The sequence below is a fragment of the Miscanthus floridulus genome, chromosome 3 (assembly GCF_019320115.1).
Source record: "Miscanthus floridulus cultivar M001 chromosome 3, ASM1932011v1, whole genome shotgun sequence".
Taxonomy (NCBI): Eukaryota; Viridiplantae; Streptophyta; class Magnoliopsida; order Poales; family Poaceae; genus Miscanthus; species Miscanthus floridulus.
Window position 1 is genome coordinate 85,397,993 of NC_089582.1, and position 15,995 is coordinate 85,413,987.

Genomic DNA, 15,995 nt, shown 5'->3' on the forward strand with positions numbered 1-15,995 from the left:
CCAGGAGTCTCGGTGCTACATTCAGTGAGCTTATAGGGTAGCCTACACCTCTAGAGCTACGAGTCCCTATCCCTACCACAATTACTCCAGTTATCGAGACTACTGAGACACTCCCATCATCTGTTGCATCATCCAAGCCAGTTACTTTAGTTGTTTTAGCGACAGCGATGGTGGTAGATGTGGCTCCACTTCCTACAGTGATACTTCTAGAGTCACAGGCTGCGCTAGTTACTGAGTAGACCCAGACCGCTTCACCTTCACTTCCAGCGATAGAGGGTTAGACCACTCAGAGCTCAGGGTCAGAGGATGATGTTGCTCAGTTCTAGATTTCTCACCGCACCTGAGCGCCCGACTCGACTACTCCTGTCCCACCATCCGACCCTTAAGTTTTGGTGCTTGACGTCAAAGGGGAAAGGGAGCGAGTATGTTAGATCTAGGGGGAGCGTTACATCTAGGGGAGCATTTGATTCATTCGTTTTGTTTGGTTTTCTATGTGTGATACTTTATGCATTCATGTTTACCTTCATGCATTGCACTATATACTTGTGATGGTGAGACTTATGTGACATGTGTGCTCTCTACATTGATTTAAATATATGTCATGTCACTTGGTTATGCTCATTTGCTTTGCTTCCATGTTTTACTCCGATTCAAATGAGCTTTACTTCCTGTACTCATGCTTAATTCATATCTATTGAGTACACCATGTTGGCTTGGGTCATATAAGCATGTCTAACCCCTTTGCTCTTATTGTTGAAAGCTTATATGAACCAAGCATGTTGAAAACCTCACTCATCTCTTCTACATACTCGAGGTGGTGTTGTCATCAATCACCAAAAAGGGGGAGATTGAAAGCATCTAGGCCCCTAGTTGGGTTTTGGTGATTAATGACAGCATGAGATTACTATGACTAACGTGTGTTTTGCAAAGGCAATTTGAGTTAGGTCACGGTAATGGTAATTGATTGGGCAATCATGGTTGTCATGCCCCTGACGATGGGAATCATTTCAGTTTTCAAAGGATGGATGACAAGGTTAAGGACGGACTAGTTCTAAGTGTTGTTTGGTGTTGAAGAGACACTTAGAGTAGTTTAGGACTTTGTTTTTCCTTTGGTCATACTATTAAGGGGGTAGGGACAGTAGCTTGACCCAAGTGAGTCTAGTGGGTTAGGTGTAGTGCACACTTGTTAAAACTAGCACTAGGTAGCTCAAGAGTAGCCCTAAGATCAATTGGAGTAAACTTCATTCACATAGGATTTTGAGTTGGAAGTGAATGGAGGGTCAAATGATTGATCGGACACAGGTCTGGTTGTGACCGGATGCTGGAGGGTGAGTCTGGTCAGCTCATCTGATCAACTAAAGTCGTCTGGTTGCGACTGGACGCTGAGTGAAAAGTGACCGGACGCTAGGTGCCTATGTCCGGTCAGCTCAGAGAGGTTCCAGAGAGGGTTTTTTCTGATCGGACACGTCCGATCAGTACTGACCAGACGCTAGTCAGGATTCGATAACTGACCGAACACTTAACAGTGAACTAACCGAACTCTAGGTTCCATCATCCAGTCAATATCAATAAGGTTCTAGAGTGCATTTTTCTTGACTGGATGCGTCCAGTCAGTGCTGACCAGACATTGGTCAGAGTCCGATCAGAGCATAACGGCTCTTTGCGGGTATAACTGATTGGAGCGTCCGGTCACCCTGATCGGAGCGTCTGGTCACCCCGCAGAATGCTGACTCAGCCTCCAAACATTATGTTTTGAATGAGGGGGTGTAAATATTTACTCCACTCGTCCAAGGGAGGTCTCTTGCCCATTTATTCAGCTAAGAAACACCTTGAGAGTGCAAGGGAGAGCAAGAGCCTAGTGAGGTGATTGAGATTTGAGAATCCAAGATTAAGGTCCTCATTAGTGCAAGGAGAGTAGCAAGTGTGCATCCACCCTTCTCATTAGGCTTGTTGAGGTTAAGTGAGAGTTTGTGCATGTTACTCTTGGTGATCGCCATCACCTAGATGGCTCGGTGGTGATTGGGAGTTTGGTGGTCATCCGGTGGAGCTTGTGGATGACCCAACTCAAGTTGTGAGCAGTTGTGGGCGATTCACCGTGGCGGAGTGTTGAAGAATCATACTGTAGAGAGCGCTTGAACCATGCGCGAATCAAGGGGGCTACACCCTTGTGCGGGTGCTCCAATGAGGACTAGTGGAGAGTGGCGACTCTCCGATACCTCAGCAAAACATTGCCGCATTCCTTTCCCTCTCTTTACTTTGAGCATTTACATTCGAGCAATCATTTCTTGTCTTTACATTCATAGAATTGCCATGCTAGAGTAGGATTAGAACTTAAGGTGCTAAACTTTTGTCCGGTAGAACACTAGAAACATATTCTAGGCACAAGGGGTGAAGTGGGCTAAGTGTAGGGCTTAATCATTGAAAGAATTTAGAATTAGCCCAATTCACCCCCCTCTTGGGCATCTTGATCCTTTTAGTAGCGCAATAGCTGCTTCACCGTGGCCTAGTGATCCTCTCGGGGATCCTCCATGAAGCAGCTGACGTAGCCCACGACAAACGCAATGTTCGACCTCGTGTGGACTAGGTAGCGCAGACCACCAATAATGCTCTGGTAGAGTGTTGCATCTACCTTCGTCACGGTATTGGCCTTCGTCAGCTTCAGCCGCTCCTCCATCGGAGTCATGCATGGCTTGCACTCAGCCATGCCGCTCCACTCCAATAGTTTCAATGCGTACGCGCTCTTACCGAGCATGAGCACCTCCTTCCCTAGTCTCACCTTGATGCCGAGGTAGTAGGAGAGCGTGTCGAGATCACTCATTCAAAAATGAGTAGCCATCTCGTGCTTGAAGCTGTTGATGTCCTCCGCACGCACACCGGTGATGATCAAGTCATCCACATACACGCCGACGACGAGCTCCTCCTTTCCCTATCGCCGCATGTAGAGCGCGTGCTCGGTTGCGCACCGCATGAACCCAAGCTTGCCCAGCATGGCGTCAAGCTTGGCGTTCCATGCTCGTGGGGCCTAACATAGCCCGTAGAGCGCCTTGTGCAGTCAGAGCACCCTGTGCTCCGCTCCCTTGATGGCGAAACCCAGAGGAAGGCTAATTTTATGTCCTAGTAATGGACGCGCTAGTCCTTCGCTACTGCCAAAACCAGCAGCAGTCAGATAGACTCCATGCTTGGTACCAGCACAAAGACTTCCTCGAAGTCGATGCCCTCGTGTTGGACAAAGCCTTGGGCAATGAGGCGTGCCTTGTGCTTGATAATGGCGCCGCACTCATCCTGCTTGACCTTATACACCCACTTCAAGCCAATCAAATGGCATCCTAGAGGTGGATCAATGAGCTCCCAAGTCTCATTTTCCTCGATTGCCTTCATCTCCTCCAGCATCGCCCGTCGCCAATTTGCATCGCTCTCGGCCAGCGCAAACGTTGGTCGTTCCTCTTCACTGATGAGAAGCAGCTCTAGGTCATTGAGCAGCCGACCCACTAGGCATGAGGACCCTATGCCGCTGATGATGTCATCTAGCTTGTGGAACCGCACCTCCTCACCATCGTGGAAAGCATTCATGAACTCTGTGATGTCGCTTGGAGGTGAGGAGAACTTGATTGGCGTCGATGGAGTCCCCTGTTCTGCTGGAGTGGTCGGCACAGCACCCGGAGTGCTTGGCACCCCGACTGCAGTGCTCGGCACTACTCCTAGACCGCTCGTCACCACTCCTAGAGTGGTTGGCACCACTGTAGGAGTGCTCGACACCAATCTTAGAGTGGTCGGCACCACTGCAAGACCTCTCGGCACCGCTATGGGAGCATTCAGCATCCGTCCTGGTGTGGTCGGCACCATTGTAGGACCGCTCAGCACCCCTCCTAGAGTGCTCGGCACCACCACAGGAGGGCTCAGCTCTGTTGCTGGAGTGGTCGGCACCTCCTCTCTAGCGTCTCCACCACTATAGATGACCAAGTGCTCGACGACGAAGGTGCTGGTGAAGCCGCTAGCTTCTCCTGTGCTCGGACTGTCCTAGTCCTAGGCTGCCTTCTCGTCGAACATGACATCGCACAAGACAACCACCTTGCCTCCGCATGGGTCATAGAGCCAGTATGCCTTGGTACCTTCTTTGTAGCCCAAAAGCACCATCGGTGTGCTCTTATCCTCCAGCTTGGTGAGGATTAGCTTCGTCTTCCTGACATGGCCGATGCAACCGAATGTCCAGAGGAAGGACACGCTCAGCTTGCGCCCATACTAAGCTTCGAACGACATCACACCCTTCAGGGCCTTTGTGGGCATGCGGTTGAGGATGAACACCGCCGTGGTCACCGCCTCACCCCAAAACCTTGCCAACATGCTCTTGCCCTTCATCATGAATCGAGCCATGCCGACCACTGTTTGGTTCCACCGCTCCACCATGCCATTCTGCTATGGCGAGTATGGCGCGGTGTGGTGTCACACCACACTCTGACCCATGCAGTACACAGCGAACTCCACCGAAGTGAATTCGCCACCACGATCAATCCGCAGCACGTGCAGCTTCTTGCTGCTCTTCGCCTCCGCGTGTGCCTTGAACTTCATGATCACCTCCGCCGCCTCGTCCTTGCTCGTTAGGAGTTGCAGCCACATATAGCGACTGCAATCATCCATGAGCATGAGGAAGTACCGCCGACCACCGTTTGTGGCTAGCGTGATTGGCCCGCAGAGATCGCCGTGGATGAGCTCAAGAGCGTCTGCCGTGCGATACTTGGCCGCCTTTGGGAACAGTAGCCTCCTCTGCTTCCTGGCCAGGCAGTTGTCACACAGCTCGCCTGCGTGCAATGTCGCCATCAGGAGAGTGGCCTCATCATCCTCATCAGCCTGCGCTAAATGAGCCTTAGCCTTCTTCTCCTGCTTGCGATTTGGGCACTCCTTTGCCCAATGGCCCGTCTTCCCGCAGCGTTGGCAGGCGTTGGGGTCAACCTTCTTCTTATTCTCCGAAGAAGCCTTGCCACGACACTTGCCATCACCACCGCGGCTGGAGGAGGCTTCCTCGGACTTCTTCTCCTTCATCCAGGTAGCCCACTCCTCCTCTGTCAACAGCAGCTTGCTGTTGTACGTCGTTGCTGTGGCCTACTCCATGCGCTCATCCACCGCTCGCAGATGGCCTATCACATCCTCAATGGTGAGGGTGGACAAGTCTAGCATCGTCTCTATGGAGAGAGCTATCTGAATGTACTTTACCAGTACGGAGTGGAGGTACTTGGAGACCGCCTCTTCTTCATCAATGGTGACGCCGTGGCTCCTTAGCTTGCTGATGAGCGACTGTAGGTGGAGGGAGAAGTCCTCCACTAACTCACTATCCTTGAACTTGAGGGTGGCATACTCTTGCTTTAGCAGCTGGGCCGTCACCTTCTTTGTGTGATCGGAGCCGACGTGCATCGCTGCAATGGCCTCCCACGCCTCCTTAGCAGAGTTCTTCGCCCCCAATGGCTCCCTGTACTCTGCTGGCACAACAGCAATGATATCCTCCAACGCTGACATGTCGTTTTATTTGTTGTCGGTGCCCTTGTTAATGTCATTCTAGAGCTGTTGGGCTCTGAGCTTGACCTTCATGGTCACCTCCCACTTGTCATAGTTGGTGCGAGTCAGCGTTAGCCAATTGGTGCCGCTGACCTCCCGCACCATGTGCACGACAACCTCCTATCATGGCTGGGCAGCCACAGTAGCGTCGCTGCTATCGCCCATCTCCAAACCGTCTGTCATTGCTAGCGGTTAGTCCGACGATGATGTTTGTACGTCTCTGATAACACTTGTTAGTCCCGAGATCTTCGGCACGAGTGAGCCGACCACTTACCATCATTGCCGACCCACACACTACGGCTGGAGGTAGAAGAAGGGAGGGAGAACAGAGCGTACACACACAGTATAAGCACCAGCGTTGGCTGGAGCTCTGCAGATGGCAAAACCAAACTCGCTCACTTTACTGAGTTGTAGTGGGAAGCTATATATACAACTCTACCCATCTAATCCTAGTACACAGACATACCAGGCTGCCATGCTGCTACAATAACTAGATGTGACAGCAGGGTTGACTTTGGTGTCTGCCCCTACTGTGGCTACAGTGCGGCAGGGGAGCCTTTCGCCGCCTGCCCCTGCCGCGGCTACAGTGCAGCAGCAGGGAGCTCTTTCAACGCTTGCCCCTGCCGCGCGTTCAGAGATGGGAGAGCAGCATATTACTTTACAGTGATTTGAATATCCTAGCCGGTGTGTATTACAAGCCAACACAGATAGTCAAATAAAAGATTAGTAAAAACAAATAATGAATAATGTTTTCTAGACCTAGAGGCCAATCCCAATTTGGCCAATTATTGTGCTTCGTAAGTCATAAATTACATGTTTTTTGAGCGAAATATGATTTTCAAGCTTTTAAGGTTTGTTTGCTTGCTACCTTGGGAAACATGACTAGTCTAGGCAGTATTCTTTTTTTTTCTTGGCCGTGCATAAGCACATTTTTTATTAAGAGGAAAATAGGACACATGGAGTTAGTAAGCCAAGTTTTACCGAGACCAACACTTGTAACGCTCCAGAGTCCAAATGACTCAGATCCACTCTGCATGCTGAGCAAACCACACCTACCACCACCCCACTTATGCTTTCGTCCTCGCTTCGCGTAAAAGGATTAACCCGGGGATGATGGGATGGACTCTAGAAGCCTTATATGTTGGTCTATCCCACCTTTAACAACCAAGGTGGGACTAAACTCTCTATAATATCTCATTAACTTGCATATGGGCCACTATAGGCCAAATTTCAAACTGGGACGGATGTCACATACACCCCCCCTCAAAGGAACCAACATCCTCGTCGGCCCAACACACCCACAACCGGGCAAACGATGACCAGGAATGTTCCCTCTTAGTACACGCAACCGTGCGCCCAGTGCCGGCACATGTGCCATGCCGTGCACCCCATAGGGCCTACACGTGTAATGAACCCCATGTCCGCGCCCCTGGCCCGCACGCGCCTGTGGCCACGAAGGTCGGCTCTGATACCACTTGTAATGCCCTAGAGTCCAAATGGCTCAGATCCACTCTGCAAGCGGAGCAAACCACACCTACCACCATCCCACTTACGCTTTCGTCCTCGCTTCGCGTAAAAGGATTAACCCGGGGATGATGGGATGGACTCTAGAAGCCTTATATGTTGGTCTATCCCACCTTTAACAACCAAGATGAGACTAAACTCTCCACAATATCTCATTAACTTGCATATGGGCCACTATGGGCCAAATTTCAAACTAGGCCAGATGTCACAACACGATCCCTGTAAGACTAGTCTCACAGGGATCGAACAATATTCACAATTAAGCAATTACATACAAACAATTCGCGACCAAGCGATATCAACCACTCTAAGAGAAGCGGTGACCATAGAGACACAACTAGCTGCTAAGTTCTAGGCAGAGACCTCCATGCCTGGTTGATCAATCTATGTTTTTTTATTAACCTGATCCAATGCAAATTGGCCATGGATCAAACAGCTTGTTTGGCACTTTGGTATAAATAAAAGTAGGCAGTTTCTAGTCCTGTTTGGAAGGCAAAGAATGGTCTAGGAGTTTTCATGATTTAGTTCAAAATCTGTACTAAATCCCAAGGATCTGGATGCCAAGACTATCTTTCGGAACAGACTCTAAGTACCATAAGCAACATATGTTTTTCAAGGGCTATGGTTTATTAATATTTTCAGTGTCGAATCGACAGCTATCATCGCCTTTAATTTTCAGGTTCGCTAGGAAGCATTGCAACATAAATATTTTTGAAATGGATAAAACAATAAATACAGTGCACCTGCTTGTTTCAATTTTCAGCCTACTTTTGTTGCCTTCTTTTCTTGAGTTCAATATAGTTGCTTTCAACACTGTCATCTATATATAAGTGCCTCTCTTTCAATCCTCATGTGCTAGCTCAAAACCCATTCCCCATGCCTATATATACAAACGTGATGTGTCATAGTCACCTCAGTTTCTCTGTCCTAGCTAGCTTGCTTGCAAGAAGTGGAAGAATAACACTTGAATTTTGTTGCATGCAGAACACATGATCAGGTGCTTCCTGATGTTTACAATACAGTATTTATCTCTGAGAGAGCGAGCAACTTAGTAGGTTTTGGAGGCAGAGGGAAACTTAACATGTTTTAGCAGATAGTAGCACCGACAATGATAGGGCTATGCACTCCTGGGTCTATGGTTTCAAGGCACTATGCTAGTAGTGCTTAAACCTGATTCAAGGAACTATGCTAGTTGTTTAAACCGGAATGAAAGAGCTTTGGATGAATTTTGGTTCCAACAATTAGTGGAGATACTACTATTCATCACTCTTCGGGAAGATACTACTATTTACTACATGGACGCAGCAATGCAATAATGTAAGATCAGCATCCTGGTAGTGGAAAAGAGTAGCTTATTAGTTCCAACTGTCTGCTATGTCACATGTTCTTTTCGGTGAGCGCTGAGACAATTATGACAATGTTATTCAAATAATACATCATTTCTGAGCAATTGTTGCGCCAGTAATAATTGGTTGATCAATCTATGTTTGTTTATTAACCTGACCCAATGCAAACTGGCCATGGATCAAACAGCTTGTTTGGCACTTTGGCCTAAAAGTTGGCAGTTCCAGTCCTGTTTGGAAGGCAAAGAATGGTCGAAGAATTTTCATGATTTAGTTCAAAATTGGTACTAGATTCTAAGTGTTTGGATACCAAAACTATCTTTCGAAACATAAATGTTTTTCAAGGGGCATATGGTTTATTAATATTTTCAGTGTCGAATTGACAGTTGTCGTCGCATTTAATTTGCAGCTTCACTAGTAAGCATCGCAAGACAAAAAGAAATTAACACAGATAAATCAATAAATACAGTGCACCTGCCTGCTTCATTGTTCAGCCTATTTCTCTTATTGCTTTCTTTTCCTAAGTTTAATAGTTACTTTCAACACAACCATCTATATATATAAGTTCCTCTCTTCACTCCTCATGTGCTAGCTCGAAATGCATGCGTATATAGACGTGATGTGTAATAGTCACCTCAGATTTCTCTGTCCTAGCTAGCTTGCAAGTGGAAGCATAACACTTGAATTTTGTTGTATGCAGAACACATGATCAGGTGCTTCCTGATCTTGACAATACAATATTTATCTGTGAGAGAGAGCAACTTAGTAGGATTTGGAGGCACGGTGGAATTTAACATGTTTAATACGGACAATGATAGGGCTATGCACTATGGGAAATATGGTTTCAAGGCATTGTGCTATTAGTGCTTGAACCAGAATTGATGAACATCAGATGAAATTTGGTTTCAACACATGAATTTAGTTGCTTCCACTACCAAAGTGTCAATCATCCTTCTCTAGTATCATAGTATCTCATCACTAATTTAGTCTCGCATATTCGTACTACTGTCTACTAGTATTAAAGCATTTGGTTTAATAATCTGTTTGAAGGACCTTAATACTTCTCTAACTTCAAACTATTGGAATTAACTGTATGACAGAGAAGTGCAACCATATTATTCTTGTGTAAATTTTTATTAATATAACTAGCCATATGTGATTGTAGGACTAGATTCAGAAAATGTTACCCACTTTTTCGATATAACTAGAATCTTAACTGTGATTAATTCGAATATACTTTGTATCTTCAACAGATTTTATTTAGAGCATCAAATGACAACTTTGTTAAAACTATTCACTGTGTCCTAGAATATAGCTATGTTTATCATTTACATGTTGATTAAGAAGTGTTAAAAGGGCCAAGTGTTTGTACCTAATCCCCTTTATTCGAATCCTTGTCTGACACAGAGTATGCTGGCATGCTGCCATCTTACATGCATAGGAGAGTATAGGACAATTCAATGGAAAAGGTGCACGCATCAGTGCGCAACTGCACATGGGTAAATTTGTCATTTCACCTTTTCAATCTCCCCTGAGTAGGAAGTAAGAAGCAGTTATATTTTCAGAAAAAGTTCAAACGCCAAACATAGCTCCACCCTGTGACAGACGAATACACCTGTTTTTTTTTTCCATTACTGAAGCAGTTTTTTGGTTGATGTGGAATTCAATATTTGGCTGAACTTGTTATGAAATTTTGTCAGACCGTGTGCAGTTTTGGGATGCAACTTTCAGCTCAAAGATGTTACCCCAACATGCCAAACAAGGTGTCCAACAAAGCCAAGTCCAATTAGTTATTGCACCTCATGTACAAGTTTAAGTTGATCAAGGAATAAGGAGTCCAAATCATTAGTTTTCTTGTCCCAATATTGGCACTGAAGGCATTGTTTGGATGCTATCTACATGTATTGAAGTGGATTTAAGTGCAAAATTAACTAATTTCACTCTAATCCACTCCAACACATATAAATACAAATGTATCTAAACAAGCACAAAAGGATGGCATTCCTGCTACAAGGATGGTTAGGACTTGGACAATCGTTGAGCTGCGTATGTGTACCAAGCCAAAACATAACAGGAGTCACATTATAATAGGTTGGCTGGTTGTGGTTCAATCTTTCATATCTCATTAGCTTTGATGAGAAAAAAAAAACAATTCCGGGAATTTTCTTTTAGCGTGGTGCTGCATGTAAGATGATTTCCGCATCTCATTTCTGTTTCTATTCCTGGGGGCTAGGTACATTCAATCCAGTAATTCCACAGATTATCAAACTTCCTTCAAGCTGGAATTGCAATCTGACTTCGCTCGTATGAAAAAAATAATGAATATAGTAATGTGGTTTCTTTCTTCATTGCATCTATGAAATTTGTAACGCATTCTATAAATACAAACAATGGATCAATTACTTCATTACACATGATATTACTTCATTACACGTGATGAGTGTTCATACAGAAATAGTATTGAATTTTGCGGATCAAGCTAACAACTCCCAGATCTTCAGAAGTACATGCATGTGGGTCTATCAAGAGCCGAAGATAATGTCAGTTATTTCATTATTTGGTCACTAAAATATCCAACAACTTTGTCAACATAAACTCATTCCAAACTATCCTATAAATTCTCTCCCCGCTTCTCTCCACCACTACAAAGCTCAGCTGCTTGTTTCCTTTCCATCGTCATCGAATTGGCAGTGCAGTTTGATATAGATGTGAAAACATATCCACAGTAGTGTATAGAATGTGCAAACTGGTGGAAGGACATTTTCAAGTCACTTGCAACAAAATTTCAACAAAGGTAAAGGATATTTTCTTGCTTTACTAGCTAACTACTGAAAGTCTCGATGCACTAGAAACCTCCCTTGATGGGACCCTTGATGGCACCAAAATTGAAACATTGTTAGATTTTTATAGGGCCATCAATTTTGGCATGAGAGGCATCAGGAGTAGCCGCATGATTATTTGAACAATAGCAAGGCTTCCAGCTTATCATCAAGCAGCATGATCCGACAAATGCATACGGATGACGTCAATTGCAAGCAGGGTGCTGAAAAAAGGCTGGGGATGCACCAAGAATTCATAGAGACATTCATGTTCAAATAACAAAAGAAAAAAAATTTAAAACACTACAAAATTTAACTAAATGCAATAGTCATTCGGGGGGTGGACAATACATGACATTGGTAGATAGGAAAAGAGTAACTTTTCACCAATTAAAGCTCAGTTGGATCTAGGAACATTATCAAAATTTTAAGAGTTACAAGTATATAACTTGGTGAACATGCAGCAAGCCTTTTGTTGCAGGTGTCAAAGTTTCACAATATAGAAAAACTTATAAAGAAACTAATTATGTTATTCATCAATAAAGAAGTGTTAATAAAGTGAAGAAGCAAGGTACAACAACAAATTAAATAAGCAAAGTTCTTAAGGAAGCATTTAGTACAGATGCTCATGTAACTGCATACAAACGTCTAAGAGTTACAGTATGCTACTTGGCATCTTTACCAAATAGCATCTCTCCCATGCGCTTCACTGCCTTCTCATACTCTTCCTTCTGGAACTCGTTGAACCCCAGAGTGTCGGCTGTCAACAGCTCTGTGTACTTCTCGTAGAGCATTGTTTCCTTCTTGTCCTTCGCTTCCAACTGCTTTAGCCTGGCCAACTCAAGCTTCTCCTTCGAGAGACGCAATTGTACCTCTGACATATTCTCACGATCCTTCTGAAGCATGGCCTGCAGATCCATTGCACGTTTAATGTCTTCCTGCACTTCCATGGGAGAAGATGATAAGTTGCCTTTACGTTTCCGTTTGCCCATTGCCACCATGCAACCTCGCTGGGTTGTCTCTTGTCCAGGAACATCACCATTCACTGTTCTTGCATGCTCTGCTATGTTGCAACCTTGTGGATGTATTTTATTTTCAGGAATATCTACCCGCACTGCACTTTCATGCTGAAGCTGTAACTCAGTCATCTCCTTTTGATTGTCCTTAAGCAAGTCTTGAGGATCCACTGCACATTGAGTGGCTTCTTGCAACACCAATGAGTGAGACGACGTCTTGCCTTGACCATCCTGTTTCTTAGCAGTAATGCAACCTTGTTGGCTTGCTTCTTTTTCAGCCACATCTTCGTCATCTTCAGATGATGACGTACAGTCCCCAGACTCAGACAACTTGGTCCTCTTGGAGATGTACCTTAACCATTTGGGTTGGTCCCAAACAGCTTTCCAGAAATGGCTGAAGGCGAACTGATGTTTTGCTTCCTCAAGATACATTTCCCTTGCTTCCTCATAGTACATCGCCCAAGTTTGATCCATAAGTTGCATGCAGTCAGACTGGACCATGGCATATTTTTCCTTGACCCGGCACCAACAGTTATAGAACTGGGCAATCTTCTTATTGGTCTTTGACCAGTGGCTCTTCAAGTGATTTGCTTCCCTCCTCCGATCACTTGGAGTACTTTTGTTATACGCCTGCGTAACATACCCCCAACACACCTCCTTCCTTTTGAAATTCTTCAGCTTTGGACAGTTTAACCAAGCACTAATCTGCAGTTCCAACACAAATATATAAGAAAGCAATCCAATGTCTAAACAACATTACAAAAACAAAATATGCTTACTAATCTTAAGTCCTCCTCTTCCATCCACATCAATCGCTTAGCAGCCTTATCAGGATCGTTCTCATCATTGTCCCCACTAACAGTGTCTTGTTCATCTGGACCAGTTACGGAATGTGGAGTTCCTGAATCTGGCACTGTCATAAATGGCATCGCCCCAGCAGGTCCTGGCACTGTCATAAATGGCATCTCCCGAGCAGGTGGTGGACGTGGAAGGGCCACTGCTGGTGATGGCATAACTCCAGCAGGTGGAGGTGGTCGTGTTGGCATAATCCCAACAGGTGGATGTGGTGGTTGTGGTAGTGAAAAAGGAGCATATTGTGGTTGGACAACAACATAATGGACATTTTGTGGATATAGGTGTGGCTGTGGAAATTGCTGGTGCGGGAAATTCATGGCATACGATGGATGTGAAAATGAAAGATGCTGTGGAAACTGCTGGTGGTGGAAGTTCATAGGATTTAGCATTCCTGGTGGCTCATTTGGATAGCTCTTAAAATGCGAGAAATGACTGGGAGGACGAGGATCCATTGTAAATGAAAAGAGCAGTTTGTACTAGCTTTGTGAATTTGGAGTCATCATTATAGGGGAATCCAGAGTAAAATGGTTAGTGAGGAATGTTTGGACCTTGAACTCTGATGATATCTCAATGAAGATATAATGAATATATATGATTTGGCTGCAAATCTGAACAAGCTGTTTTTCACCCCCTAAGTTTTCTTTCACAGCTTTTGGAACCCACCTCAGACTGCCCACAGGAAAAAGTGAATTGTCAAACAAAAATGTAGATGTTTGCCTAATGCTTTACTTCGAACGAAGCAGTGTTACATACAGAGTTTGGTACACCTTCCTTTCACAAACCTAACAAATAGCCATCAGGAATAGGATGACAAATATAGTAAACAAGCAAGGTGAAGCACTGAGGCTTCACTACACTCTTCGGAAATGCATATTTTTTTAGGCCAGATTATAGATAAGCTTAGACTTGATTGCAGCTGTTCCAGAAATAACTATGAATTCTAAACAACTACCATTCATTACATTGTAATAATGCAGTCTGCCAGTCTCATTTAGTGCTGTTTTAATATTTCCCAATGAGTTGTATCATTAGCTATGTAGGCTGCAGCATACAAGCTGAAACAAAGAATAGTCTCCTAAGCTAACTCCTCCAGCATAAATCTGACAATAACAACATCAGCTGTACTCAAAAGAGAGGAGAAAGTTCCTCTTTTTTTTTTCCTAGTAAAATGTAGCACATAAGTGACTGGCGAACTACTAGGGAGTGTGGAAAACATGGCAAGTGCTCTATTATTTCAAAAAAAAATAAAAATAACATGTTCTATAATTTCAGTAGACAAAAGAGAAACATCAATAGAAGCAGCTGTAGTGCATGCATCTATTGCAGCGGGCTGTTATAGAGGGAATGCCGGGATGGGAAAACACTGAACTGGTCGAGGGGGAAACGAATGGACTGCCCATTCTTGCCTCCAGGACTTGACACCTCGTGGGGCAAAGTTTTCAACTCCAATAACATTACAACTCACTGGATCAAATAATTGATACTACAAGTTATGACGAAACAAACAAAAGCCCTGGCACAGTTGCCCCCCGATTTCTGCAATCTGGGCGCAAAATCATACAGAAATTCGGCACACGAAAAGAAAACACATCTGGTTTTTTCAACACTGAAACGAGAAACCGAATGGCGAGCTGACGGCCGTACCGTCCCACGGGTGGATAGACGCGGAGGGGGAACCCGCTCCCGGCTCCCCAATTTCGAGAGCGAGCACTGGAGGCAGGGGATCCGATTAGGGAGCCGCGAAAGCAAAGAACAGACGCACAGTACCTTCGCCGCCGGGTCGGAGAGTGGCCTGCACTCAGCTAAGCCTTGCTGGAGCCGACGCCGCTGCCGGGAGTGATTTCTTGGTGCTCTCTCCGGTGGATCTTGTTGGGCTGGGCTGGGGTGGTTGCGGTTGCCCAGTGCTGGTTGGGCTGGATTGGGTCAGGACGTGGTGGTGGCCTGGTGGGGCGATGTTTTTTTTTATATATATATATCTTCTGAATTTCTTTATTTGCAGCAATAAATGCCCCAGCAAAACAATTAGCAAACCTGTACTTATGCGGCCGTCTCATATTTCGTACTCCCTCCCTCCACAAAACGTGCAATTGTCATGTTTTAATATCTTAAGTTTGATTAATTATAGATAAAAAAGTATCAATATTTATGACATCAAATAAATATCATTAGATTAATTATGAAATATATTTTTATAATAAATTGATTTGGAACCATAAATATGAATACTATTTACTAGAAACTTGGTAAAACATGAACTTAGCTGGTGGCCCTAGTCAAATAAACCTGTACTTTTGTAAGTGGTAGTGACCTGGTATGAAAAACATGAATGGTCCAGGAGCTTAGCTGGTGGCCCTAGTCATGGCAATTCACCAGCTACGCCAGCTTCGAGAGTGGCAGTCAGCCCTGATCATGGGTGTGATGTGAACTACTTGTGCATGTGATTATTACTAACTAGAGTCCGATGGCAGCTCTCTGCTTATTTGTTCAAGATCTGCGTGATTACAACACTGGTTGGAGAGCTCGCTGCAAAGGGAGTCGCAAAGGCAGCAATAACAACGGCAGCCATCGTCATGTACACAGCTTGGAACATCCGGGGAGAGTGGATCAAAAGGACAATCCAAGAATGGCTTTGATATTTATCACAATATCCATACCCTGTTGTCCCATCCTATCTATCTTATATTAACAAGTGCAGGAACGGTCAGTCACATGCCTCTTTTTATACACCATGCTCACCATTTGATTCTCCCATCGTGCACGTCTGCACGTGTAGGTCTTCTTTATCACAACTTCCAATATCTATCTGGAGACTGGAGAGGTTTTGTGGTCAGTCACCGCCGATGTGTGTCACTATTATTTTTGGGCTGGGGAGGCATCAGCAAGAGGCACAG

The 15,995-nt window shown here is 45.0% G+C and overlaps 2 protein-coding genes across 3 annotated transcripts; both read right to left on the reverse strand.

Annotated features, from left to right (window-relative positions):
- Nucleotides 1-2,503: 2,503 nt before the first annotated feature.
- On the reverse strand, nt 2,504-2,818 carry LOC136543968 (uncharacterized mitochondrial protein AtMg00810-like). The gene has a single exon (XM_066536273.1). It carries the CDS (start codon nt 2,816-2,818, stop codon nt 2,504-2,506), a length of 315 nt encoding a protein of 104 aa, XP_066392370.1.
- Nucleotides 2,819-11,747: 8,929 nt separating this feature from the next.
- On the reverse strand, nt 11,748-14,920 carry LOC136546034 (glutathione S-transferase T2-like). 2 transcript variants are annotated; one of them, XM_066538013.1, is made up of 3 exons: nt 14,749-14,920; nt 13,029-13,773; nt 11,748-12,954 (listed from the first exon to the last, which is right to left on the reverse strand). In XM_066538013.1, exons 2-3 carry the CDS (start codon nt 13,554-13,556, stop codon nt 11,899-11,901), a joined length of 1,584 nt encoding a protein of 527 aa, XP_066394110.1. In that variant the 5' UTR covers nt 13,557-13,773; nt 14,749-14,920; the 3' UTR covers nt 11,748-11,898. The 2 variants fall into 2 exon arrangements, with proteins under 2 accessions (XP_066394110.1, XP_066394111.1); XM_066538014.1 differs by having other exon boundaries at nt 14,872-14,903.
- Nucleotides 14,921-15,995: the final 1,075 nt, after the last annotated feature.